Source organism: Larus michahellis, chromosome 3 (genome assembly GCF_964199755.1).
Source record: "Larus michahellis chromosome 3, bLarMic1.1, whole genome shotgun sequence".
NCBI classification, from domain to species: Eukaryota; Metazoa; Chordata; class Aves; order Charadriiformes; family Laridae; genus Larus; species Larus michahellis.
The window spans coordinates 58,885,426-58,912,846 of record NC_133898.1 but is presented as its reverse complement, the minus strand read 5'-3'; the positions used below and the strand labels follow the sequence as shown (position 1 = coordinate 58,912,846).

The following is a 27,421-nucleotide window of genomic DNA, read 5'->3' as shown; positions in this document are numbered from 1 at the left end:
GTCTGCTTGCTTGAATGTTGATGTCTAGTCTCATTTGAGATGCTCTAGAGTTTACTGTCTGGCCTCCAGCTGCTGCACTACAGGAACATGGTTTCTTAGAGTTTGTTGGCCATGTCTGTGAGCCCCGTCCAGATGTTCCAGATGGTATGGGACGTCTCAGATGTCAGTGGGAAACTGTACTTAGGCAATGCATTGAGCAATGCTGTGAAGACACCCGTTTGTAGATAATCAGCGCTAGGTGTCTTCATCTTGATCTTGTATCCCCTCCCTAGCCTATATTAATGAATAATGTCCATCTCAGTTCAACATGAAGTCAGAATTACCTTTGAATTATGCAACTGGAAAAAATACAAGAGCGAGTGCTTTTATTTATTTTCACTCTTTAACTTCTCTGCTGACTTACTGGTTTTAATTAATTCACAAAATAAAATACCCTTCTGTTTTAAGTGTAATTCTGAAGTAATTTTTTTTGTTACTGAATTATAAAAAAAACTTTAAAGAGGAAGCTGTCACAAAAAAACTCAAACCCTAGAGTGCAGTGAACTATGCTACTGTAGTAGAAAGCTGAACTGATACTTTATGCCTACATCATGAATTAAGAGAGGACGTGTTGTTGTCTGCCGAGATTACCATAATTAACATTAAAAACTGAGAGCTAGCTGTCCCCTGTGCCTCAAGAATACTTTTGGTAACAATATCAGAGAAAAGAATAAGAAATAATGAGCTCTGAAACAAAAGTCTTCAATTGCATTCTAATAAAATAATCCTGATTAAAAATACTTAACATCAATAGGAGTTTGGCCTTTGATTTCAGGACTTGAGGCTCTAACTGTGAACTTATCTGGCCGTTTTATACATTAAATAATGAAAATATTCTAAGCCACATCTTGTGGCTTTCATTTATCCCATAAACTGAGACATTTGAACACTTGTTTGAATTTTGTTTTATTGTACTGATCTATAGTCTTAAACTAGTTTAAATGAGATGCATTGTTTACTTCCCACTGGGAATCATCTTTTATAGCATGCTTTACATATTAATTCTATTTTTTGTCCCTTTTGTATCTTCAGTTTTTTCCTGTATCACCCTCAACCGGAGCTGTGAAATGCTTTTACTACTCTCTGCTGTGAAGAAAATGGGTTTCAGATCAGTGTAAAAAAGTTACATTTAAGCATTCTTTTATTTAAGTTATTGAAAATTAAGAGGGATTGTGAGGAAATAAGAGCAAGAGTGAGAAGACAAACATTATGAGGTCAGAATTTTATCCATTTTTAAAGTCCTTATTTATTTACATTTATTTAATTTGGGTTTGTCTCCGTATTGGGTACGAGATGCATCTTTCTTCCACATTTGTTGCCCATCCGAACAAAAAGTTTCTCCTTTCATGAACTCCCCACACTGCGCCCTCCCTGACAATGGCTAAAAACTTGAAAACTGATTCTGCTTTTCCAAGTGTTGTGATTTTCGCATGGGGAGGATGGCACCTGGCTGGGATAACCTAAGCCTGGCCATCAGAGAGGTAGCTGCAAATCCCGGTCCCATGAACTATGCCCAGGAATACAACTAGGATGTGCCAGCAGTGCGGTCTGTGGTACCATTGTAATACTGTGGATGAATGGGATCAAGGAAACTCACTTTTCACATTCTGTTTTCCTAAATACTAGCAAGTAGCTGTTGTCAGCACAGCTCTGGTTCCCTCGCTGTGACCTACCTCCTGAGCACTCGAAAGGAGCTGGAAATGGGAACTCCTGGATCTCAGCTACTGATTTATAATTGCGTTTCTTGTATGTGCCACAGTAGCAGGCAAAATCTGGCATTTAAACGGGTGATGTAAATTTTGCCAGAGGAAAAAATCATGGAGCTTTTAGATTAAAGATTTTGCATGACTATCATCAGTGTTTGAATTCCCAGTATTACTTCCACCTGCAGTGGCTGGTGTGTTACATCTGATGAATGGCTACTGGCCAGCAAGCTGCCAGGTTTGTGGTGTGCTGTGGTGGCTGAGGGATGCAAAATGCTATCTACGTTGGGATGACCCTGTTGAAGTAATGGCTGATGGATGGTAAACTATCTCCGTAAATATGAAAAAACTGGGGGAGGGAATGATTTTTGGCAGCAAACGGGACTGAAAATTCGCAAACTTGTGAACTATTAATGTTGTTATGTCAGCGATTTTTCAAATGGCAGGCGTCATTAATATTCACCAGCTTTTCTGAGTGTTTTCTCCCCTTTCTATAAAGTTAGACTGTATGTTGTCAGCATTATTGATAAATTAATAGTTTTGACCTGTTCACATATATAGTCTAAATAGCATAACATTTTAAAAATGATTTAATGTGGAATTTTACATTGCTTTAGGTTATAGAGCAATTAGAATAATTCTTGGTAGTCCAATAAGGGCAAATCACAGTGATGTGTGAATTTCACTTTTGATGAAAACCAATGTACTTCTAATGAAACACGAAATATTTTCACAGTTCAGGAGTTATTGAATCCCCCAAAGTAATGCCTAGCACTCATCTGTACTAGAAAGAAATGTCTTCCACAGCACCTTCATTTTTTTTGTTTGCCTTTGTTATACTCCTCATGAGAGAAAGCAGGGTTGTGAAGTTCTTTCCATTCCTTATTGCTGCAAAGAAAGATAAATATTTTGGTTGTTACACACCTGAAAAAGCTGGGGTTTCCTAATCACATTCTGAATCATACTCAGAAGTAATGTCAAGGCCCTTCAAACCGCCATGTGTCTCAGCCAAGGAGGAACGAGTTGGCTTCCCTAAACTTTGATGGCTAGGGAGGTGGTATGCATATGTAATAGCTTCCTGAGAGTGTTGCTAAAACTCCTAAAGGCAAAAGAGAGTTTTTTGCAGCAGCAAATTCTTAATGTACTTCTGTCTCAGAAGTTACTATCATTCTGTGCAGTGCCGCCGCTGGATTGTCAGCGTGCGTGTGGCAGGAGGAGGAGGAACCGGCAATTATTAGCAGCGATTATTAGGTGTGATATTCCTCTAGAAACCAAACAATTTATATGCATAAACTGAGCATGGCTCAATGTGCTTCTAGTCAGCTTGGTGAATTTGGCAAATCTTTAAAAAAAAATGTAAATAATTTAAAAAACTCGGTAGAAAGTCCATAGCTGAGCTGGACCGAGTGTTGTGATGTGGCAGAGGGGGAGAAAGCTGCAAAGCTGGCTGCAGCTTTGAGGAAGCAACTGGCTTTTTTTCACCTGTCAGGAGCTCGTGGCTTGCAAGGTGCTTTAGAAGAAAACCTGCAATGAGGGTTCCGTGCAAAAGAGTCAGTAATTCAGCCAAGTAATTTCCAAAGAGGGAGTGGGCAACAGGACACAACAGGTTAAAGGGGAACTTAACATGCTGCCTGGATAGTCTTGTGAGTTTTATCTGGACTTTTTTCTGGTTTTGTTTTGTTTTTTTTTCTTTACCATTCTGCCATTTGTATGTGGCATTTGGAACAGGCATTTGATTGAGAATTATTTAATTAGAGGGGTGATTGTTCAGGAATGAGCACTATGTTAATAAAATGGCAGCAAGAGGGACTGGCTGCTGATGGGAAGAGTTGAACTCCTTTCATCAGCTGGCTGGTAATGAGTCATATTTGCTTACAACCACTGTCGATCTTTAAAGTGGATCTTTGATAGGTGTGGCAGTGCACAAAATAACTTCCTTATTTCTTAAGAAAAACTTACAGCACTGTGAGCAAAAACCAGAAGGAAGACTGGGAATTCTCCGTGAAAAAACCTTGAGGAGTAAACATACTTATTTGTTCATTTTTTCTCTGTGGGGTATAACAGACAAATGTTGATACTCTAGTAAATGTGAATTTTACATGCGGTATCACTGTTAGGGAGTGAACACTATTGTTGCTTCTAATTCCTCTCTGTTTTACTGTGCCTCCCTGTCCCTTGTCTGTATTTCTTCTGGAGGTCTTCAGCCCTTTTTCCTGCCTCTTTACTCTTTAACATTCAGGCTGTCAGCAAGGGAGTAAAGTTCTATCTCCATTGGAAAGCAATTTGCCGGCATTGCCGGCTGTGAACAAAATTGACTGAGATTGTGAAATCTGGGCAATTTAGCTCACAGCTGGGACAACGGGGAAGGGGCAGCATCGCTCTTTCACCAAAGATGATTTTCCAGTTGTCTTGCAGATATTTATTTCCTGTTAGCTTTTACATGCGTTTATTAGGTCCCCTGTAATCACTGGCATTTTTAAATATAGTTTATCTAAAGATAGCAGAAGCTCTTTTCAAAGGCAGAGATTGTGTACTCAAGCTTATTGCTATTTAGTTTACCAGGAGGGAGCAAAGGCAGATATTTGGTTGTTATCGGAAGAACTTCACTAAGAGAACTCCATAATTTACAACTGGTGAAAGTGTTGAACCAGGGACTTGTGTTTGCTGCAGAAACCCCCTCTGCCTACCCTTTCCATGGTTTTTCGCAGGCACAACTCCCAAGGCAGGTTAGCCCAGTCTGCAGCTGACTTACAGGAAAAAAAACAACTCAAAACGAGAGAGTTTTCTTTCCCCAAATGTGCAAAGTGGCACCATCAGATAGTTTATCACTACCAGCTGGCTTGGTGTTTGCTTGCTCACTGTATACTGTATTTCTGAAACAGGTAACCTGTAAATCAGAAAAATCTGAAATAAACAACTGCATAGTTGCTTCAACTTGAAATGGAGAAAGTGTAAAAGATACCTCATTTAAAAGAGTAGCAAGCTGAAGCCATTAAGCTATGAATTCTACTTCTTATCTTCAATAATTTTTATAAATGCTGAGAGATATAAATTCAAGTTTTCATGCTTAAATGCGCTAGATATTTACAAGATAATTTTAAAACAGCTCCTCCATGTAATAATATGGAGAATCCTATTTAAAGAATAAAAAAAGATTTCTGAGAGAGGAAACTTGAATATAGCTCTAGTTTCTTTGAAGCTTGTCTCAGAAACGTATTTTATTTCCCAAGAGTAAATAGAGATTATCAAATTGCTGCTGTCTTTTCCCATATATAATTTTCTCTCTGCAAGAAAAAACAAAGAAACAAAGAAATGAACTGTGTTTGTCTTCCCACGGAACATATTAAGAGGCTGAACTGAAAATCTCTTGTTCCCTCCTTTAATGCTTGTACTTTGGGAAATTTAATTTCAGAGAGTCAGGTACATAATCCCTGCTATTGTTCATAAGTTTAATGTATATCCTCTTGTGAACTATGATAAAAATTGAGTCAAATGTCATAGACATTGACAAGTTATAAGAAATATGGATTTCCTCTTTATTGTTCAATAGACATCATGGTTTGTAGGTTTAAATGAAATGTCTTTTCTCTTTGATGTGAAAAACTTAGTAATAGAAAATATGATTTTAAGCATGCAAGAAGAGGAAAAAAGGAAAGTATGCGTTTGAGTTTTAATACAGAGACAAGAAAAGGTAGAATATAAATAAGATCAATGATGAAGTAGAAGCTTGCTCGTCCTTCCTTCCTTCCTTCCTTCCGTCCTTCGTAATTAAGTGAAGAGCAGCAGGAATGGATGTAGCATTCATGCAGAAAGTCCATTCATCAGCCGTGGGCCAGCAGCAAGTCTCTCCATGGCGCACTCTTTCAGTTCAGGGGCTGGATGCTGGGTGCTACTGTGTATGTGTGGATATTGGTGGGCTTCTACAGCCTTTTTTAAAAAATGATTTTTTTAGTTTATCTAGTTTCTTCAGGAATACCTTTTCAAAACTCTACAGAACAGTTATATCCAGTGCCTTTGCTTTCACATGGTGAAGGTCTGATAAGGAGGATATGCAGCTTCTTGAATAAAATAATTTCTTTAGTGTTCCTTCTTTCTGCAGTCCGTCTGCCAGCTTGAAAGGCTGGCCATGTGCAGACCATTCCTAAACACAGCTTTAACTACAGCTTTCACTGCAGAAGACTGAATTGCTCAGTTTTCTGTCATACTGAGTTGCTTCGACCTGGTGAGATGAAAGAAGGAAAAAGCCAGCAGGTCGAGGGAGGTGATTCTCCCTCTCTACTCCACTCTCGTGAGACCCCACCTGGAGTATTGCGTCCAGTTCTGGAGCCCCTACTACAAGAAAGATATGGACATGCTGGAATGTGTCCAGAGAAGGGCCACGAGGATGATCAGAGGGCTGGAGTGCCTCTCCTATGAGGACAGACGGAGAGAGTTGGGGTTGTTCAGTCTGGAGAAAAGACGGCTCCGAGGAGACCTTATAGCAGCCTTCCAGTATCTTAAGGGGGCCTACAAGAAAGCTGGTGAGGGACTTCCTAGGATGTCGGGTAATGGGAGGAACAGAGGGAATGGATTAAAACTAGAGATGGGTCGATTCAGACTGGACGTTAGGAAGAAGTTCTTCACCATGAGGGTGGTGAAACACTGGAACAGGTTGCCCAGAGAGGTGGTGAAAGCCCCATCCCTGGAAGTTTTTAAGGCCAGACTGGATGAGGCTTTGAGCAGCCTGATCTGGTGGGAGGTGTCCCTGCCCGTGGGAGGTGTCCCTGCCCATGGCAGGGGGCTTGGAACTAGATGATCTTTAAGGTCCCTTCCAACCCGAACCATTCTATGATTCTATATTTGTCATCTAGGTAATAAGGCCATCTAGTATGAGTAATGTTTTACAAATTCACAAAGTCAAGCTTCAGCCAAGAATGTAGACACGTTTACATAAACTTTAGTAACAGTAGATCGCTTTAATACATTTATTCAAAGACCTGCAATTCCAAATTCCAAGCAAGTAAAATTATATTGCTAAGAAAAGAATGAAACCTGAAAAAAAAAAGTCAGTTTAAAAAAAATAGACAACCCTTGGTAATTCTTGTCAATCTTTGGGCTCCAATAAAACTGTGGCATTGTTAGTTGATAAAATTTAAGTCACATGATTTTTTTCTCTTTTGACATCTGAGACTTCTTCAAGATATCCCACTATACTTTGCAGTTTTAAAAAGCCTTCAACAGATCTTTGTGGGGCCTCAGTAGCTCCATTACAGTCTCAGCATCAACCTTTGAGGTTGGCAACTCATCCACCACAGTTATTATTTTTATGTTTATAATCTAATAACCAGGTATGTTAGCTAAAATGAAGTTTTCTGACAATTTTATTATGGTAGCACCATGCAGCTGTTGTCCCTTTGATTTGACTTTGTTGCGGCAACTCTTTCTTTTAGATATTTATGTAGCTGACTGTGGCGATGCATTGATTCAGTTTTTCTCAATATTTCTGAGATGTCTCCAGCCTGTGGTATTCCAGAATATGTCTTTAAAATTAATATAAATGAACTGATGCGGGTTTAGAAATTCTGGATAAGTATCTTAACTGGAATGAACATGGACGGATACAGAACCCGTCAGGACTGTTGTATTTGGATGGTAGCACAAGGGATGGGTGTGCTTCTTCCTCTGACTGTTGCACTTCTGAGGGCATTCCAGTCTTCTGTACGTGTGCATACGCTGGTATGTGGATCACAAGGCCACCTTTCAATAATTGTGCTTTGCAATTATGTAATTTTAATGAATATGTGCTTGTTTCTGAAGCATTGGAAAGCATTTCCATTGGATCTGAAAAGCTGCATATTGAAAAGTGGATTCATCACTTATTATTTTCACAGCCTAGATTTCTAAGCAGCTGCTAGTAAGTAAACTCTGAAAGATGACAAAAGGTACATTTACTGATTCCTGAAACTTCTCAGGCAGTAACTTAAAGTTCGTCTGTAGTGGTTTAAGACAATTTTGTTGAGATACTTTTAACTTAAAGGTGCCAGCAGTGGCATCATTCCCATTGCTAAGAATTAATGTTAGAAATTCTCGTTCCTAATGCCAAGAGATTCATGGCTCATTACTATCTGGCTTAGTTTAGCAGCCTGTTGTTCTTGTGTTTCCGAGTACTTGTTCTAATTCAAAACAAATGGGAATGTTGGCAGCCTAACGGAGACATTGTAGGAAGTAACCATTGGCAACCGTGGTTGCATGAGACAAGAGTCTATAATTGGAGCGTTTAAGTATTAATCCTCACAGGCCGACAGAGGAGCCCTTTCCAGGTTGTTCAGTACAAGCCTTGGAACCTGATTCTCTTCTCCGGCTGTATTTTTGCAATTGGCGCGTCCTTTGCTTCAGATAATGTTTATACAAATGAAAGTACGAGAAGCACAAGGCAAATCCTGCTTTCTGCTGCATGCAGTGTTCTCCTTGGGCTTCAGTAGAAACTTTACGTGTATGTTTGAAAATAAACTCTGATGAAGTCCTATAAGGCTAGATCTGGGCCCCCTGTCCTACAAGGTGTCGGTGTGCATATGAATGATTGCTTTCTTCTCTTCACAGTAGAAATACCTGGTGAAATATGACATAAAATATTTCACTTTGAATCCAGAGAGAATAAAATTTTATCTTCCACAATTTAGCTTTGGTAGTGTACATAAAGTCTTGTGTGACCAAGTTATGTTAGATAATTTCTAGAACAGAGATAAAATAGGTTATAAAAAAATGTGTAAGGTATAAACTCATTGGCTTTAAGCTTTTTAATGGAGTGAGGTGAATGAGAGAGGTTAAGAGCTTATAGTATGTTTTTTTCCCTGATAGATTCAAATGTACTGCAAGCTTAATGAATCCCATTGAATTTATTGGAGAATGCCCACTTAGCCTATAGACAAAGTTAAATATAATTTCACCTGTTATTTTGACAGAAGAACAAAGATTGTTTACAATCCCTTTTGCACTTCCATTTCCCAAGAGAAGCAAGTCTGGAACATGTTCTAGTCCTGGCATGAAAGAGATCAGCTATATCAGGCTGATTTATCTCATCTCTCAGTAACTGACCTTTGAGGTAATGATGCAATCCCTCTTGATGGGGATGCACTGCCTCTTCTGTGTTGTCTTCTTCACAGGAACCTTGTGGTCAGGACGTATCCCACAAAAGGGATCCTCGAGGTCTCTTGTTAGGAGAATTTTGCATCCTCTTTGTGTCATGAGGGAATTGGGAATAGCAAATTTGGTTTGCAAACCCACTTAAAATATAAAATGATGTAACATTCTTTTTTGCTTCTGTGTCAGGGATTCCCATCATCACAAACTGCAGTGAAAAGCAGAGATACTTGAGCTGATTTGCAATGAATAAGGGCATTTTCCACAGGCTGTGTAGGTCTCATGACACTGGAGTTGGAGGAAAATAAATTGGCTTGCAAGGAACTCTGTGCTACAATAGCTTGACTACTTCTGGTGTCTGAGGTAGACAGCATAGTTAAATGAAGACTGAGAAGGAGGATGTATTACTATTTGTAAAAGACATTCAGGAATTAGTACAAGGGAGGAAGAAGAATTATTGAAATTGAACCTGCTTTAAGATCAAATGGATATTAATTGCTTCTGAATGAATTTAGAGCGTAAATTAGAACAAGGTTTCTGACATGAAAGGAATGATGTCTGAATTCTGGCATGACCTTTCAAATAGGGCAGGGATGACAAGGAACCTAAATTATTTCAAGATGGATCTTGATAAATTAATATAGGTAGTGATCCCAGAGATGGAAATTAAAGTTTATGATTATAGTATCATAGATCATAGGCTCAAAGAGACCTCAAAAAGCATCCAGTCCATTTCCTTGCTCTAACTTAGTCTCAATTACATTTAAATCGTTCCAGGTTTATCCAGCCTGATCTTAAATATGATCTCATCTCAGTGATGAGATTCTACAGCCCTCTTCCTTTCAATTACCTCACTATTCCTAACATTAAAAAGCTTTTCTAATCTCAAACTCCTATCCTTTTTCACAGAATCACAGAGTAGCTGAGGTTGGAACATTTCAGTATTTTCGTTTTGATATTAACTTTCGGTTCTTTTGGGCTTTTCTCTGAAAACTTGTCTTTTAGATTTCTGGTTGTTCTGGTACTCTCTGATGGGCTCTCCAGTTGTTCCTCTTCCTTCTTCCCATTCCTCCCAGTGAAAGTCTACCAGTACTGAATAAAATTGAAGGATTATTTTGTGACTCAGGCATAGCGCTACTGCTTATTTATCCAAGTATTATTGTCATTTTTGCAGTGTGGGATGTGGTTTACTTCCCAGTTGTTTAGGTGTTTTTCCTCAAATACATTCCCTGCTGTGGCAGGGTATAGGATGTTAGAAATGCCCTTGATCTCTGCAGCTGTCCTCATGAGATATTTTCATGAGTTTTTTCTAGTAAAACTCCTATGCTTCTTGTAAGGGAAAGTTTGAGGTTGCTGTGGAAGGGGAAAATAGGCCATAAACAGAAAGTGTTGTGGATCCCCCTAAACTAAAGTTCTCTTAGGTGACTGACTTTAATTTTACTCACATGGATCCTTCTTATCTTGTACCCTTGGTGCATTCAAAGCCAGGACAATCCATAAAGTAGACATAGCCCACAGGCCTCCCCAGAGCCGGAATCCACCAGAAGGTTATGAATGAGGAGGAGAGCTGTGCTGTGCTTAGGTGTTAGCATGGTTGCTCCTTGTCTCACAACCTGAGGAGTGCACCATACTGCCTGCCGTAAGTGAAGATTGGTGGGTGATGAGGGAACAACGAAGCCCTTTTATGCCATCAAGCTGATGTTATGGAAATCTCCTGCTAAGACAGCAGAACCTGTGGGCGCTGTATCATTGGAACTGCTTTGTAGCTGAATGTCTGTGTAAGCTTATATTTCAGTTATCGCTTTGGTATTATTCTTACCTGCTTTCATTTTAACACGTTGTCAGCTTGAGGTCAAATCTTAATGGCTTATTTGCCCTGCGTATCAGCAAATGAGGTAGTTTAATGCCACATGCATGCATAAATTTGTGAACATGGAATAAATAAGATACTATTAAGTATAACACTCAGAATTCAAGGGCTTGAGAAACTTTGCATATTTCTAAGCTGACACAGTGTTGTTCTACAGTGATAAAGGCAGGTGTTTCTTTTTAGTTGCCAAGTCTGCTCCCATGTGAGAGGCTAGATAAGTAGTCCAAATTACATCTAAGAAGAAAATTTGCCAGAGCTTAATTACTTTTCATCACAGTGCCAAATGAGAGGAAGAAGAAAAAAACACCTTGGAACTACATTGTAGTCTATGTAAGTCTCCTAATTTAAAGCCCTGAGGTAGAATTCTTAACTTCACAATAAACTGCACTCTTTCAGTGGTAAAGCAGAACAAATTTCTAAGTGATGACTTGTGCTCCTTCTACATTAGGCATTTAGGTTAAAGTAATCTTTTGTTCAAAAATATAAGTAGTTCTTACAAGGTCTGCAGCTGCGTCGTTTCAGTAGGATATAGTTTCATCATTAATCAACACTTTTCTCTGATGACTTCTGCTAAGGTTATGACCATTTAATCCATCTTTATTGATAAGCATGATCTTATTAAGCCTGGCTATTAGATCTCAGTATTCTGTGAGTTAGACCACAGTATCATCAAACCTTGCTCTCCTGCTCTGGCCAGTAGTGCTTGTCTGTGTGCTGGGCAATTGAGTGCATCAGTCAATTGTGTTCAGTCAAGCCTCTCATCACAAAGCCTCCATCAGCTTGCCTTCTGCAAGGAGACTTTATCAGTAAGTCAGCCGGAGAAGGGATTAAGACCACAGCCGTTTACCCATGTGCCCTGTGCAATGTGCAATGAAATGTCAGTGTCGTAACCCCTTACATCTACATTATTATTTCATTGGTAAGGAGGCATTTTGCTGAGAGATCTCTCTGTCCTTTATTTAAAGAGAATGTAAAGAAAACAGAATTCTTGTACAAGACCAAACCAGGGAGTCCTCTGTTTTGATATCTGACTATGTTGTCAGTATTTTGGAGGAAGGTGCAAGAAAAAAAATAATTATAACCCACCTTCCCCTTTTTCTCATCTCTTAGTAGTTGCTTATAGGTGAAACTATGTGGAAGTTGAGATTCTTTACCTCTTTTATGTAGATAGGGCCAGTTGATTTGCCCCTCCCCTCACTGCTTTATTTTTAAGCAGTCATCCAATTCCATCTTAAATATGCTAAATTCTTAGTCTGAAAAGTATTTTCACAAGAAGCAGCTGTCATCTCCTGTATTTTGAATGTTTTCATTTTTCTGTATCTTTTCTGATACAATAAAATAGTTAACAGAAAGTTCAAAATTTGAGTGCATAGAATGGGATCATTGATTTTTAGAAGGTTACTATAAACTTTCTGTTATTGTTGGTTCAATTCTATGTACGGGCTAATATTACCACTTTGACCTCTCTGTAACACAACACTTTCACCAAGCATCACTGCAAGCATGTACTGTTTCCCTTTCTAATCGATTATACTTAACTTAAATGCCAGTGGTGTATGTGAGTGGCTGAAATTATTTATTCCAAGGTGTATTATTGAGATGCATTCATCAACTGTGAATCTCATCTACTCCTTTGCTGTATATTCATTTAGTTTTATTGATACTCCTGGCAGCTGTAACTAACAAAATCTTAAAAAATTCTGTTTCAGGCAGATTCACCCCCTCCTTGAGTAGACTGATCTCTTATGAGAGATCTTAACTTGGAAACAGAACTCCGTGTTGAATATAGGTGAATAGCGTCGTGTTGTAAAAGGACAGTCAGGGAACTATAAAGAGGGATACAGCCTTCGAGGCAGAAGATGGAACTGATCTTCAGTTCGGCTCCGAAATGGTGAAACCTCTTTCCAGTACTGGGTATAACATCTTTAGAAGGTTGTTGACCAGCTGGAGAGTCCAAAGGCAAACAATTGTCATCAGATGCTTTGAATAGATGACAAGTAAGTGTGTGTGTGTATGTGAAGAATACAAGGCTCTGTGTGTGTGTGTTTGTAATTTTCAGATGGGTGAAAGGGTCTTGCAGAGTGGAAAGGAATAATCTGTTCTTTGTGTCCATTACGGAGACAAAAAGAAGTCATTGTGACCTGTGACTGCACTATTCATATTGGACATTAGGAAAGTATTTCTAAAGGCGAGGATAGTCATCAGTGTGCTTTCTGCCTATCAAGCAATATTTGAAAGTGTTCAGATCTTCCACTGGAGAGCAGAATTTGGTCACTTGAAAACGTTTCTCTGTTTGTAAATGCATTTCAGGACAGTAGATAGCAATCTAAGTCATGTTTCTAGGTTGCTCTGACAAAGGTGCAGAAACCTCGTCTGATTTCTAGCAAGTGCTCTTAGTATTTTCACTGTCACAGGTTCAGGAGAAAAGAACAAGGAAGGCCCAGAAGAGGCATGCGTGTACCTAAGAATAAGCTGCTGTATGTTGTTAAAATGATGGCAATGGCAAAAGAAAGCGCACACGCAGGATGATAGTTCTGGGTCATCATACTCCAGTGGTGTCACCATTTAAAGTAATGTGCCTTGTCACAAGGCAGAGGATAGAGAAAAGATGAAAGAGCATCTCAGCTACAGCTGGTAGGGTTTACTATGTTCTCATTTTGAATATGCCCAAAGCAATACTTTTGGAAATCTCTTTTGTGTCAAATGAGAGAGAGGGAAAGAGAGGTAGGATTTTTTTTGCTGCCATCTGCTTGCCTCCCTTTATTTCTCATGGGACATTTGGTCTTGAACTAGTTTAAATTTGGTTAAAAGTAGAAAATTTCAATGCAAGGTTTTGGTCCTGACAGATCATTTTCCATTAAAAATCCACCTTATCAAAAATTCTGAACCAGTTCCTACTCCAGTGCCACCAGGGGAGGAAATAGGAACACGCTGTAATTGGAAGCAGTCTCCAGTAGTTACAGTGCTGCAAAAACATCTCTAACTGAGTTGTACTTCAGGCCTACATTCCCCTTGGGCTGCTTGCTTGTAGTGGTGTCAGGGTAATAGCACTACATCAGTAGAAAAAACACTCCGTATGCATATGAGCATCACAAAATGATGGGGGTAAATTAGCTGAATTATATATGTTGCTCTTCTGGGAATGCAGAATAAGTTTTGCTGCAAGTAACGTGTAGCTGTAGTTGCATGCTACACCTTTAGGAAATAAAGGCTTAAGGGAGGACACAGCCGATTTAATCATTATTTTGTTTGTTGTTTCAGCTAAATTGCTCTATCATGTTATATGTATATATTAGCGCTCATCTCGCTGTCATCAGATGCTTAGTGGGATCTGAGGAAGACTGGTGCAGATAACTGAAGTGAATTGCAAGCTGTAACTCAGGCTACATCTTGACCTGGCGCTGAAGGATGAATCCATCACTTTTCATTTAAAATAATACGCTGGACCTTGGTCAAAAATATTACCAATATAAACAGATTGAATGGTTGATGGATTACTCTGTTGACAATAACCAATGAAAAATACCTTAGTATTTTTCCTTGGTTTGGCAAAGTTCTCTTTCTTGATTAAAGCTGGCAACTGTAGGGATAAAAGGACATCTGCAATATTGTACCTGATAAATGTTCTGATGAAATGTGTTCCCCAGAGGCTTGAATCCTACCCTTTTCTGTAAGAACTGTGCCTGCTTGGAAGGGCTGGCTGATTTTAGGAGAGATAGTAAAATGCCTGCTCCTGGTACGCTGATGATTGAACAGATCTGGAAACAGTACCGGAGCCATCCCAGCTTACAGCTCGCCATTTTAAGGGAACGTGATTTTGGTACCCATTTGCCTTAAACCGTTATCAGCAAAAGTAACAAAGGAGCTCCTTAAGAAGCAGCATCGACATTTGTGTTGTGGAGGAGGATTTGGATTTGGCAGCCAGGTGCAGTAAGCGGGTACCTTCCCTTAGGGCAGGTCACCCTCGCTGTGAATGGGATCCCTACAGCTACAGTTGCTGGGTTGGTTTTGTACTATCTGTGGAGGTCTAAGATTCAAAGGTATGGTGTGTCACACTTCGGAAACATTTCCCTTAGCCTGAAAAGTACAATCTGCAACGTTAAAAAAAAAAAAAAAAAAAAAAGTATGAGAATTTTAATCTTTCATTGCCTCAGACTCATTTACTCCTTAAGGATGGGAAGACTATTTGCATATGCATTGATTAAATGGAATGCATTTGTTGTTTCAGATGCATTCATAGTGAATTGTTATAATTTAATCTAGGCTGTGCAGGGTCCTGGGGGGAAGCAACCAAGTGCAATATATATCTGCATCATTAAAAATAATTTAAGTATGATGACAGCTGGAAAATAACCATACAAGTGATTTCAGGGTGTTACATATTTATTCCCTGGTAATGGTAAATTGTTGTTGGTTTTCTCAGTTTACAAGTCAAAAGGCAGGTTTTTCACACATCAGCCTTCAGTTTTGGGCTCTGTAAATCAAGTAAATTGAGCAGACACCTCCCTAAAATTTCGTCCTTGTTACCAGTAATTCAAGCTTCTCACATTCATTCCTTCATTTAATCCTCAAAAGTCCCCTTAAGGTGGGTAAATATTATCTCCATTTTACAGGTGGAGAATTGAAGTGTAAGGCAGGCTGAAAGTAACTTTACAGAAAGTAACTTTAAAGAAAGGGCTTTTAGATAATCTGCAAGTCTTAATCTCTGAAGTTAGCTGAATATTTTTGATGTTACTCTAGGCGATTTCTTCATTGATACGTTCCCTGTGACTGAATTGACCATGTCTTCTGGGATCGAGCATGGTTTTTTATCCTTAGTAACACTAAGGGGAGTTAAAAGGTACAATGACAAAGTGACATTTTTATATTGAAATAGAATTCTAAGTAGAATTTTGTTAAAACACCCGCCTGTTGCGGTATTTGGGGCATATGACAGGGGTTAATGGCTGAAAAGTTTATAGGTTTATTGATCACATGTAATCCCCAAATGTTTTTTGAACTGTTAAGTAGGCATCGCTTAATCTGCTGCTGGAAAACAACCACATGTGAGCTGGAAAGCAGCAGCTGTCGGAGAGCTCAGAGCATTATTCCATGATAGTTGAGAGGGGAAATCAAAAGAGGTCTCTTCCCCATGCCAAATACTCTTGCAGCTAAATTCTAGTTACCTACTGAAATGTGGTGGCAACTTAAAGAAGAAAGGCCACATTGGAAAAGGAAAACTAAAAGTCATATTATTAAGGAAAGAGATGTGAAAATGAAATTACCGCTGTCTTGCTTTGTTTAATATATACTTTTCCCTGGTCCTCAGTGTAACTAAGCCCTCAGTAGGGCTATCAAAAAAATCTATATAAAAAAATACATCTGCTAAACTCTTCGTCAGTGTATGTATTTGCACATGTGCTGACCCTTTCCTTCTTTTCTTCTGATGTAAGACAAAGTCAAGATATGAACCAGGTAAAGCTAAATGGATATATAGGTACTACGCAGCAGGATTATCCCAGGATTTTCACATAAATGGGCCAATACTGTTGTATTGCAGTACTGCTTTCTGCACAGACTGTTTTCTGGGTAAAAGAGCAGTTACGCCTTGTCCAGCAATACCAAGACTTTACAGTCATTTGGAGGTGGATAAATAAGGGGCTTGAAGACCAAGGTCAAGGCTGCATCTTGATCCTTTCAAAGGCTAAGCTCTAGGACCTGATCAGAAAAATAATTCACAAGAATTGGCTGTCCTAAATATGTTGTTTTGGTCATTCTCTGAATGCCACCACTAGTTTGGTTAATTATAGGGAAAGACAGTGATAAAAACTTTGTAAACCCATCAGATTCTTCAGTAAATGCAATTATTATAGTGAAATACAGGAGGTCTTGTCATGGAAAAAACCCTTTAGGCTACAAAAACAGAATAAACACATGGTGTATATCCCAGTGGGCTTGCAGGTAGTACAGCAGTGATGTTCACCCACTAAATAATCATTGGGGAAAAAATTATAAAGCATTGATTTATCTGTAAGCAAGAGTACTGCCCAGAATTTTATCACTCCTGATTCAATCAAATGCTAGAAAACACACTTTTGCTCTCCTGTCAAGGTAACTTATTGTATTAGATATTTCCCAAAATATCAAGAGAATTACATATGTATGAGTCTCCAGGAAAGCCTTCGAAGGAAGGATACTAATGTTCTTGTTGAAAAAATATCCTGATATTGTCACAAGGTATTAGTGATATTGCCATTTTCCTTTCTCTGCTATGGACTTTTGTGGGCGTTACTCATCTTCAGCCATTCATCAGCTTCTGTAGGGCACTTTAACTTGCATTCGCCTCCTTGAAATGCTCTAATCATTGCAATGGATTCCCTTGGCAGAAGGGGGTCCCTTTCAGGTTAGGATGGGGTTTGCTGTGGGCCTGCAATGTGGGAAATGGGGCACTAAAGTAATTGTTGCAGTGGACCTTCACCGTTCCTTCTGGTCAGGGGGAATGCTTGAGCTGGTTATGCTGGACTTTGGCCAATTTTGTGAAGCTCCCTTCCTGGACCGGCATGTGGGATTGTGCCTTGAACATAATAGTGATACACAATTGTGCTTTATTGCATTTCCTTCAGGTTGACATCCAGTCCACTGAGTGTTGGTATTTCTTAATAAACAACCTGAATTTAATTTTGTAGCTTAAGAAATCCAGAGCCTGTGTATTAGAACTTCTTTCTTTCCATGTCTTCTCTCCTTTAGAAAGGTGGCATTCAGAAGTGTGAGAAAAGTGACAAAGGAAATTACTTCAAAGGGTAAATCTTAATTTATGAAATTTTGGGTTAAAGCTTGCTTCCTGCTTAGGAACAAATGCAGTGGGAAATACTCTCACCACATTCTAGACCAGGGTCTGGATGTGAAACAACAACTAAGTCAAATCCCTTCAAATAATCTCACAGTCAGTGCAACATGGTGGAAATGGTGATTTGCTATGTAATAGATTTGCCTAAATTTTCAGGTTTTCATTCATTATCTGTGATACAGAAAGCTGGGAGTCAGTTACCACGTACTGAGATCGAGTTCATTGTCTCACTGAAATAGGGGCTGTTAAGGCCAAAGACTGTGTTTGTGTGGCTGGTATGTAACTCACTGTGGAGGCAGCCAAAATACAGAAAACAGTAGTAATAAGTACTTCCTGGATCTGAATTTTTCTTTTTCAGTAGTAACATAGCAGGATTTAATCATTGTCAATTACAGATCTTAATTAAATGCTAGTAAGGACTTTTTACTGTGATAGTGGAACGGAATTCTGGGCTGCATAGGGAAGAGTGTGGCCAGCAGGCCAAGGGAGGTCATTCTCCCCTTCTACTCGGCACTGGTGAGGCCACAACTGGAATGCTGTGCCCAGTTCTGGGCTCCCCAGCTCAAGAGAGACAGGGAACTACTGGACAGAGTCCAGCGTAGGGCAGCAAAGATGACTGAGGGACTGGAGCATCTCCCTTATGAGGAAAGGCTGAGAGAGGTGGGACTCTTTAGCCTGGAGAAGAGAAGGCTGAGGGGAGACCTTATTAACGTTTACAAGTATCTAAAGGGTGGGTCTAAGGAGGAGGATGGAGCCAGACTCTTTTCAGTGGATCCCAGTAACAGGACAAGGGGTAACGGGCACAAGCTGGAACATAGGAAGTTCCGATCAAATATGAGAAAAAAACTTCTTTACGGTGAGGGTGACAGAGCACTGGAACAGGCTGCCCAGGGAGGTTGTGGAGTCCCCTTCTCTGGAGACTTTCAAGACCCGCCTGGATGCAGCCCTGAGGGATGTGCTCTAGGCAATCCTGCTTTAGCAGGGGAGTTGGACTAGATGATCTCTAGAGGTCCCTTCCAACTCTGAAAAATTCCTTGATTCCCTGATTCCATGAAATAGCTACCTGATGATTTAAGGACTATTTCCATGAGTAACTGCTCCTGAATAAACATAAAACTTCTCTTATTTGTCCCTGAGATTAAAATTTGAAAAGCCCATCAGAAATGCATGGCAGACATTTTATTTTTGAGGATCTTGCCTTTGTTGTAGATTGGCTTCAATTTTTTTCAGTTAAAAATGTTTGCAAAGTTGTATGTTCAACTTCAGGGATATTTTGTGTAGTTTGTGGATGACGTGTTCAAAATAGAAGTCTATGCAAACAAAAAAAAATTTTGAAGTAGACCACTAATAATTTGTGCATGTAAATAATCCATTGTAGGTACCATCAGTTTAATCACATGTGCACATTAAAAATTGTCATTTGAAAGCAAGCTTCTTAATATTCATTTTATATTTATGTCAAAATCTGTTGAGACATGTAATAGTTTTATGATAATTAACAACAGGAAAACCATAGAAGTTTTGAAGTTTGATTTAGATAAGTACCAGAAATATGGATGTTTATCCGTCCTACACATCTCGCCTTTTTTTTGCAAAATTTCTGGTTCTTTAGGCCTTGAGGGAAGCTAAACATGTATTGTAGTTCTGCATTTGGTTCCCACTAGACTCCACAAGAGCAGAGAAAAATGAGAAGAAAATTGCTTATTCAATTTTGAGTTTGCTCACAGAAGTGTAGTTTAAGTTAGGGTTTTTTTCTGTCTACTTTCCTCATTATAGTGGTAGCTACAAAGCTGGAAGAGTTCTATGTCTGTGATTTATTACTAAAGTAATTCAGATCTGGACCATGTGAATCTTTTAGGTCTCTCTTTTTTTTGTGCAAATTGCATGAATCTTCAGAGTTTTCTTGTTCTAATCTGTGATGTTAGTAAGTTTCTACTGCAAGCTTAATGATGGATGCCTTAGAGACCTGTGCTACTAATTATGCTCTGAATTTTTTCTCGGACCGTCTGGCTCTTTGTGGTAGGTTAGGAACTTGATCGCCAGCATCAAACATTACCAACTCAACTGTAATGAAATAAGAAGCTGCTTATTGCATGACATGAAAAGGCTGCGCTTAGCCATGTTCGTAGGATGATGCTAAGCAGGTTTGGAGCTGGAACGCCGCTGAACTTGGCAGTTTCTTTGTTAAGATATTCTAATTGATCCCACTGCAATGTTTTCTCAATGCTAGAATTCTGCCAAACATCTGGCTGGGAAGTTGTCCTCGGCAGCTGGAGCATGTGACTGTCAAGCTGAAGCACGAGCTGGGTGTTACAGCTGTGATGAACTTCCAGACCGAGTGGGACATTGTTCAGAATTCCTGGGGCTGCAACCGCTACCCTGAACCCATGAGCCCCGAAACCCTCATGAGACTGTACAAAGAGGAAGGTCTTGCTTATGTCTGGATGCCAACCCCAGACATGAGCACGGAAGGTAATGATCAGACCACTCTTGCGCTAAATTAATAGTAACAAATCCTCTGAGTTACTAATCTGTCACTTTCACGACTGGGTTTTTTTTTCTGCATAAATTTTACATAAAAATATAGCCAACACTTAAGGTGTAATTTGTGTGTGTGCACGTTGTCTCTAATAAATTACTCATATTTTTTTGTAGGCGGAGAGGCCATCTAACGTACTTTGTGTCTGGCAGTATACGTGCATTTGAGTTTAAAGCCATCTGACATTGATACCTGCTTGACTGTTTTTGCATTGAGCTTGAATTCAGCCGTATAATAAAAATATGCTGTGTAGGTGGAAGACTGCAAGCTTGCACAGCAGGACAGGTTGCCATCCATGCTGGTTAAAAATGGAGAGACAGTGCTGTATGCCCGTCTTTTCTATTCCCTTCCCCCAGCAAATAATTTTTCTTTAACTATAGTATCCCAGTCTGATGCTGGGATAAAGGATCTCGATAGAGTCATTTATATAATTATTAGTAATTACTTAGAATACCCACAGCACTTCATGTCATAACATAAATTAGTATTTTTAATTCCAATACCCACAGCACTTCATGTCTTAACATAAATTAGTATTTTTAATTCCTCTGTTGGAATGCTCAGTTCAAAATCTTATTGTGAAAACAGTAGGTTAGAAAGCGTGTGTGTTTTCGAGTGAGTAGCCTACCAGGAGAGTGCTTTCAATAGAGTGAAATACTCCTGCCACAAATGGAGAACTGTCATATCAGTAATAGGACATCAGGCAAGACAGGAGACCTTAAAACAGGGATTTGAAAGGGCTTAATGTCAGTGCTCACCTGTGCCATGAGGAAAAGTGGGGCTCTGATGTTTGCAGCTTCAGTTCCCGGGGTAACAGGGAGAAAGGCATCAGGAAATATGGTATAGTCATCCGTTTGGGAGTGAGAAAGACTGTTGTGTCTTGTTTAACCATATGCTTAGTACACAATGAAATCACAACATCATTAAGTTGTACAGGAAAATACTCTTGTGCTCTCCCTCCCTCCCTTATTATTGACATAATGGCCTTCATTACAATGTTTTGGAAAGCAGCAGTAGATAGGTAGCTTCACAAACCTCTGGTACTAAAAAACATTGCACTTTTTGCTGGCTAACATTAGACCTACCTAAGATATACTGTTTGATGTAATTTTCTGCCTTATCTCAGTCCCTGTGAAAATTAATATGCCGCACATGTTCAGTGTTAATCAGAATGTATATTTAGAGAAGACTTGGGGCATTTTACAGATTTTGTGTGATGCAAATCTATGTTGCCAGAAGAAACAAAGGTTAGGGTAGAAGGTCATTTGGAAAAAAAAAAAAAAGAAAGAAAAAAACCCCAAATATGTCAGATTTGCCATTGTGATTCATAGTGCATCGGCCTGTACAGACATAAACTCAACTGTGAACCCAGCTTTCTCCAATGCAAATAAACGTGTCTTGGTTTTGACCTTAGGAAGAATACAGATGTTGCCACAAGCTGTCTGCCTCTTGCACGGGCTACTGGAGAATGGACACACTGTCTACGTTCATTGTAACGCTGGCGTTGGCAGGTCTACAGCTGCTGTCAGTGGCTGGCTGAAGTACGTGATGGGATGGAGCCTGCGGAAAGTGCAGTACTTTTTGGCTTCCCGGAGACCAGCTGTCTACATCGACGAGGAAGCTCTGAATCGTGCTGAAGATGATTTCTACCAGAAATTTGGGCATCTTCGTTCCTCATGCAAAGTGCAAGAGTAGAAAAGCAGCAGAGGAAAAGGAAGGTGAAGAGGAACCCTTACATTCGAACCCCAAGGACTTAGAAATCATGAGTCAGACGCTTGCCTCTCCTCTTCAGATTATAAGCTTGTCATAAAAGTTGTGACAATTTTGTTAAAAAAGTGCCTTTGAGGGTTTTTTATTTGCTTTCTTTAAGCTGATATGATTTGTGTTTTCAAGCCTTTTGCTGCAAGTATGAGACCTAGAAACTCTGCGAAGGGAAACGAAGATTTTCTTTTAACTACTAAGGTTTTAGGGTAGATACTAAATAAGATGTGAGGTGAAATAGTTAGAGTTGGCAACATTTCAGTGACAAGAAAGAGAAGGCATTCTCAGAAAAACAGGTACAAATGTTGACCGGATTAAGGTTCAGGTTAGCATGGAGCTGATCATCGTCAAAGCTGCTCAGTTATTTTAGGCGAAGTGCACATTATTGGAGTGTTTTCTGTTAATTTTGTAGACAAGCAGTATTAATGAGAAAGACCATAAGGAAACGGATTTTTCAGCTCAGTTTCTTAAAAAGCTAATGTCTAATGCAGTGAACTAGAATTTCCTCTCTTGGCCTGTCTAATTACTGTAAAATATTATGAGTTACAGCTCTATTCTTTTGTGACATTGGGGTTATGCTGGGACGTGGCCTGAAGAGAGGAAACAACTCCACTTACTGCAGTCTTACTCTGTTGTGGGGAGGGGCTGCTATTTATTAGACTATCCTAGGCTGTGAGATCTCTAAGTCAAAGATACGTTTTGCTCTTCTGGTCTATGACGGTGGGCTCCCTAGGTGCCAAGTCAATCTAAGCAGGAACCACTGGGCTAAAACACGACCTATAGGAACTGTGTGATAAGCCTCTGCACGTGATTGACACCGCAGCCTCTGTGTTGTTGACCTAGATTAATTTCTTCACCATAGCAAAGTCTCTCCTTGTGCAAGCAGCATGTGGATGTTCACTGATGCTAGATTTAGCCGATTGAAGCTTATGCTGCGCTATCTCTGGGGTGAATGAAGTGAATACATTCCTCTATAGGAGCAAAGAGCAACTCTGAGGAGGATTTCTCAGGAGCTTAGCCTCAGTAGGCTAATGTTGGCTTGGTGGATGATCCTTGTTGTTTTCCGATGCTGCTCAGTCCCTTACCTAAGCTCAGCAGTGGCACCAACATCTTCCAGCCCTGCTGAGGTAAAACCAATTTGTTGTAGGTTAAGTCCAAGAAAGGAGGGAGAGAAAGCATTTCCTAAGGGACAGAGAATTAAGGATGCCTAAACATTAAGAAACCTAATTTTTATAGGTTTGTCCTTTAGTGAAATCTCATTTTTTCCAGCCAGCTTGTTCCTTTAAAGACCCAGTCAGTGCCAGAGTAGTTTAGCTGATATATATCGATTATCTGAATACTTAATGGAGAAACTATTAGATATGAACTGTTTATGGAGAATGTCCAGAATAATAATGTGTTTTATTTATCCTACACTTCAATCATCTTCAAAAGGAAAAATGTTTATTTAAGTTATTCTGTATGTGTGGTTTTGATCATGGCTTTGTTTCTGGTTTGTTTTTTTTTTTTTTTCTTTGAAATAACACTGCTTGTTTAGAAAACAGATGAGAAATAAAATTTCTCATCTACCTACTAAATAAAAAAAAACAGCGACAATTCCAGCAGCCCGTTTTGTCGTATGTCCTCGTCTCCTGGTTTCATGAGTAGCAAAAAAGATCGTGGCTCATATTTCTATATAGGGATGGGACCAACCACTTTAATGGTAACAGCCCGTTTCTTGCTTGCTATGCTGTGTCGGATTTGATAGGCTGTTGAGAAGGAAATATCAAAAAAACAGCACAGCAAAGATGTGCTGTGTGGGTGGTATGGCACCCCTGCTGCCTCCAAAGACCAACAACAGGGGTTGTTTCTCCTCACCTCCTGCAGAGAGCAGAGGGAGTGTGTCAGTGCTGCTGTCTGGCTGTTGGGCTCTTATGCAACTGGGAAGACCTAAAGTTGAGAGCGCAGGAGGGCACACAAGTTACTCCATTTTGTCTGGGTTTACAGTAAAGATCGTGGGGAGGAGGATGGCGTAAGAAGTAGAACTTGCTTAAGTTTTACATTTCTGTTGAGATATATTTGAAACTCCAAGCTTAAAATGTGTTTCCAAGCATCCCCGACAGACAGACCTTTCCATCAGATGCAACTTTTAATATATGTTGGGACAAGTACTTGTCATTTTAGCCCTTGTTTCACAGCTAGCTATATTTCTTTTTAGGGCTCTTGCTACTGAACAGCACATAATGTGGCACAAACAAGTAGGTATATGACTAACTAAGTATAGCTGTGCTCTATCAGCTGTTTCCTCATTCTGATTTTATTGGCAAGGGAAGCAGACTGATGCTTCACTTGTAGGGCAGGTATTCAAATGCTATAGAAGCCCCACATTCAAGGAAGCCCTAGCAAGGCACTGTTAAATCATTCTGTATTGTCATTTCAGTTTGCTCTTCTGCTGAACTGCTGGGGGACTATATGATATAGAGATTGCATTAGCCGATGAACTACATGAAAAGAACTTGCCAACACCACGTTAACAAAGAATGCAAAGAGATCCTGTGGCTTGCGGTCCCTTTGTACCTATTTGTAGCATACTTTTTCTCTCATTGTCACCTTCCTGCCTTCCTCAGTAAAGGTCACCCTGTTGAGTAACATCCATTCAAAGCCCTCTCTGTTGAATGCAACTAGGAATTTAAATGCTAGAGAGATCATTGCAAGAAGCTACAGCAACAGAAAAAGCAATCCTATAAAAATATTCCATTTCTCCAACTGTATAATTATATGATAAGTCTGCATCTAGAGATTATCTATTAGAATTCCAATTTGTAATATGTTCTTATGCTGATTGCATCATTAGCTCTTTCCACAGACTCGCCTCTTGATGCAATTTGGATGAAAGGATGAAGGCAGACTGTTGTTTATACACTTGTATATTTCCTTGCTACTTTAGTCATAAAATTGCTACAAAATTTAGAGAACATCTCCTATAGAAAGAATTAGATAAATAGTAACAGTTATTTTAAAGTGGGCCCAAGAAGCCAAACTAATAAACACACAGTAATGGGAAAGAAGTAGAAATATTTTGAGAACTCATCCCTGAAGAACATCAGTTGGGGAAAATGGTTTTCTGCTGGTATGAGCATCGATATTCTCTGCCCTGTTACAGCAGGTTTTTACCTCTGTTAAATGAAAAGAGAAAGTAGAATTTCCCCCCCCACTATGCAGAATGGGACCATTTAGAACTCCAGGTACCTAGAGTATCTCAGTGTCATTATTAGGCCAAACAATTGTATATATTTTTTCCCAGGGCTATGTACATGAAGGAGCTAAGCAATCCTAGCTCTCATGAGTGTTTTTGTAACAAACACAGCCCCTTGAGGAATGGATCAGGCTTTGAGTGGTATAGTTTTGTCAATATTTTTCCTTTTGATATCAGAAAAGTACTAATGAGAATCTGCGTGACACTTTTAGGTAGGCAACGCAGCCTGCTGGAAGGAGACCGGGCTGGCTGGCATGACTCTTGAATACCTCCTTTTCTCCCTTACTCCTTACTTGTTATTTCACACTTCAAACTGTGGTCCCTTTGGCTCTTGTATGTTCTAGTTGCTTAAGTTGTAACTTTACTGTCTTCCCTTTCTGTTTGTACAGCGTCGAGCTCAGTGAAGCTCTGGATGTGGCTGGGACTGCAGGTTTCGTACCAGGTCCTACTCTGGAGTAGTTGAAAAGTCTCACAACTGGCAAGTGAGTTGCATGTGCTGCACAAAAACATGTGCAAAAGAGTGTCTCTGCTCATTGAATGAAAATTTGAGACCGCCAGCCAAGCCCTCCTGGGCAAAAATAAAGGAAAAAGATAGGCTGTAGGTTGTGCAGGAGCAGTTAATAAAATCCCTATTTAAAAAAAGAAGGCAAAAAGTCAGACTCCTTCCATTAACTACTATGATGGCCTTTTTTAGTTATAATTTATAAAACACACAGACTTTACTGATCTTTAATTGAGAAAAAAATTTTGATTTGAAGTAGTCAAAGATATTTACCTTAACTGTATTACCCTGCTGCTTCTTTTATTCTTCATCATTGAATTGCAGAGAGATTTCAAACTAATGACAGAGTTAAAAGAAATAAATAATATGGTTCTTTAAAAAAAATACACTGGAACTGTGTAACAGGAAACCATGAAAAAAAAATTTAGAAGCATAATAACTACCGCAAAAGCATATATTTGGCAAGCAAGTCCTACCTTCTTGAAGGATAATGAACATCAGGCTGCCCTTAGCTAAAATGGAATTGGATTAATGTAGCAGAGGACATGATATAGATGACTGTCTCCGACTCTAACTGTTTACATTCTCAGGGGTAAATCAACACTTCTGTAGTTATTGCCTTGAAAATATTCTGCTGGAAAAATTTTCCACAGGTATGTAGCTTAAAGGGAAAGGGGCTGCTCTGAGGGAGCAGACTTTGAAACGATGCAAGTATAAAAGAATTAATCCTTTTTCTGTTGCTCAGTGACACAATGATATCACCAACAGCAAACCCAAACCATCTGACTTCATAATTGATCTTGTTCCTAGATGAACAGAGGAAAGCAACTTTTTTCTAGGGTAATGCCATTACCATATATTAGCATAATTGCATAGTTGTGACATAAGGATCCAAAACACCTGTTGTTGGTCCTTCAGGTATGCTAACAGTGAATCTATAGGGTGTTCATTCTTAATCAGACATATTTTACGCTTGCTCCCTGCTTTTCATCCCAAGATGCTTCATTCCAGTCTTGACTGGTTTATAAACTGTTTTGTCACTAATAATTACCATATTTGTAAAGATAAGTAATGCCTATTTTATTAAACCTTTTTTATGTATCAAGACTTGTCTGGGGATAAGGAAATAAGAACTCTTATACCCTGTAAAACAAGGATGGTGACACTTAGCCCTATATAATTCAACCTTTTTGTGGTTAAACATGTTGTCTTATGTAGGAGATTGAATTTATAAAGAGTGCAGGATAATGTCTGTGATTTGATAATTACTTCAATGCTGATGTTGTTATATTTACATCAAGAAAAATAGAAGGCCTGTTTATTCGTGAGCTGAGGAAATATTAAATGATATCTCATTCTTGATTTAGATGATGTGAGGAAAAAGCATAGAACAGCTGCCAAGGAAAAAATTCTAATGCTGGGCAGGTTTCTATGGTCTTTGCTTAATGTCGTTATAAGAAAATTTGTTTTGTGGTAATGCAGTTTCAGTGGGGAAATAATTAATAGTCAGGCCACCATCCCAAGGGTAGCAGCCATGTTTAAGTTGGGCAGCCAGCCCGAAGTCACTGCAACAAATCAAATGCTGAAAATGAATCCAATCTCCAAAAATTCAATAAAATACATAAACACAGAGGTTAAGAAATGAATATAAAGATCGTATTTGGAGAAAGGCAGAAATATATAAAACATAGTCCTAGCTGACGTCAAAGGGGAAAAATATTTTGGAGTGGGATAGCAAACACCACAACTCATTTGAAAACATAATCAATGTGTTAGATAAAAGTATAGCCAGTATTTAAAGTTTACTAACCCGTTAAAGGGATACCA

General features: G+C 39.3%; 1 protein-coding gene across 1 annotated transcript in view; it reads left to right on the top strand.

The window, feature by feature from the left end:
- Nucleotides 1–23,458, top strand: part of EPM2A (EPM2A glucan phosphatase, laforin) — a 29,035-nt gene extending 5,577 nt beyond the window's left edge. The window contains exons 2-3 of the mRNA XM_074580344.1: nt 19,788–20,029; nt 21,511–23,458. Of these exons, the coding sequence (XP_074436445.1) occupies nt 19,788–20,029; nt 21,511–21,791 (523 nt within the window). The 3' untranslated portion in view covers nt 21,792–23,458. The remainder of the gene's footprint in view (nt 1–19,787; nt 20,030–21,510) is intronic.
- The last annotated feature ends 3,963 nt before the right edge of the window (nt 23,459–27,421 follow it).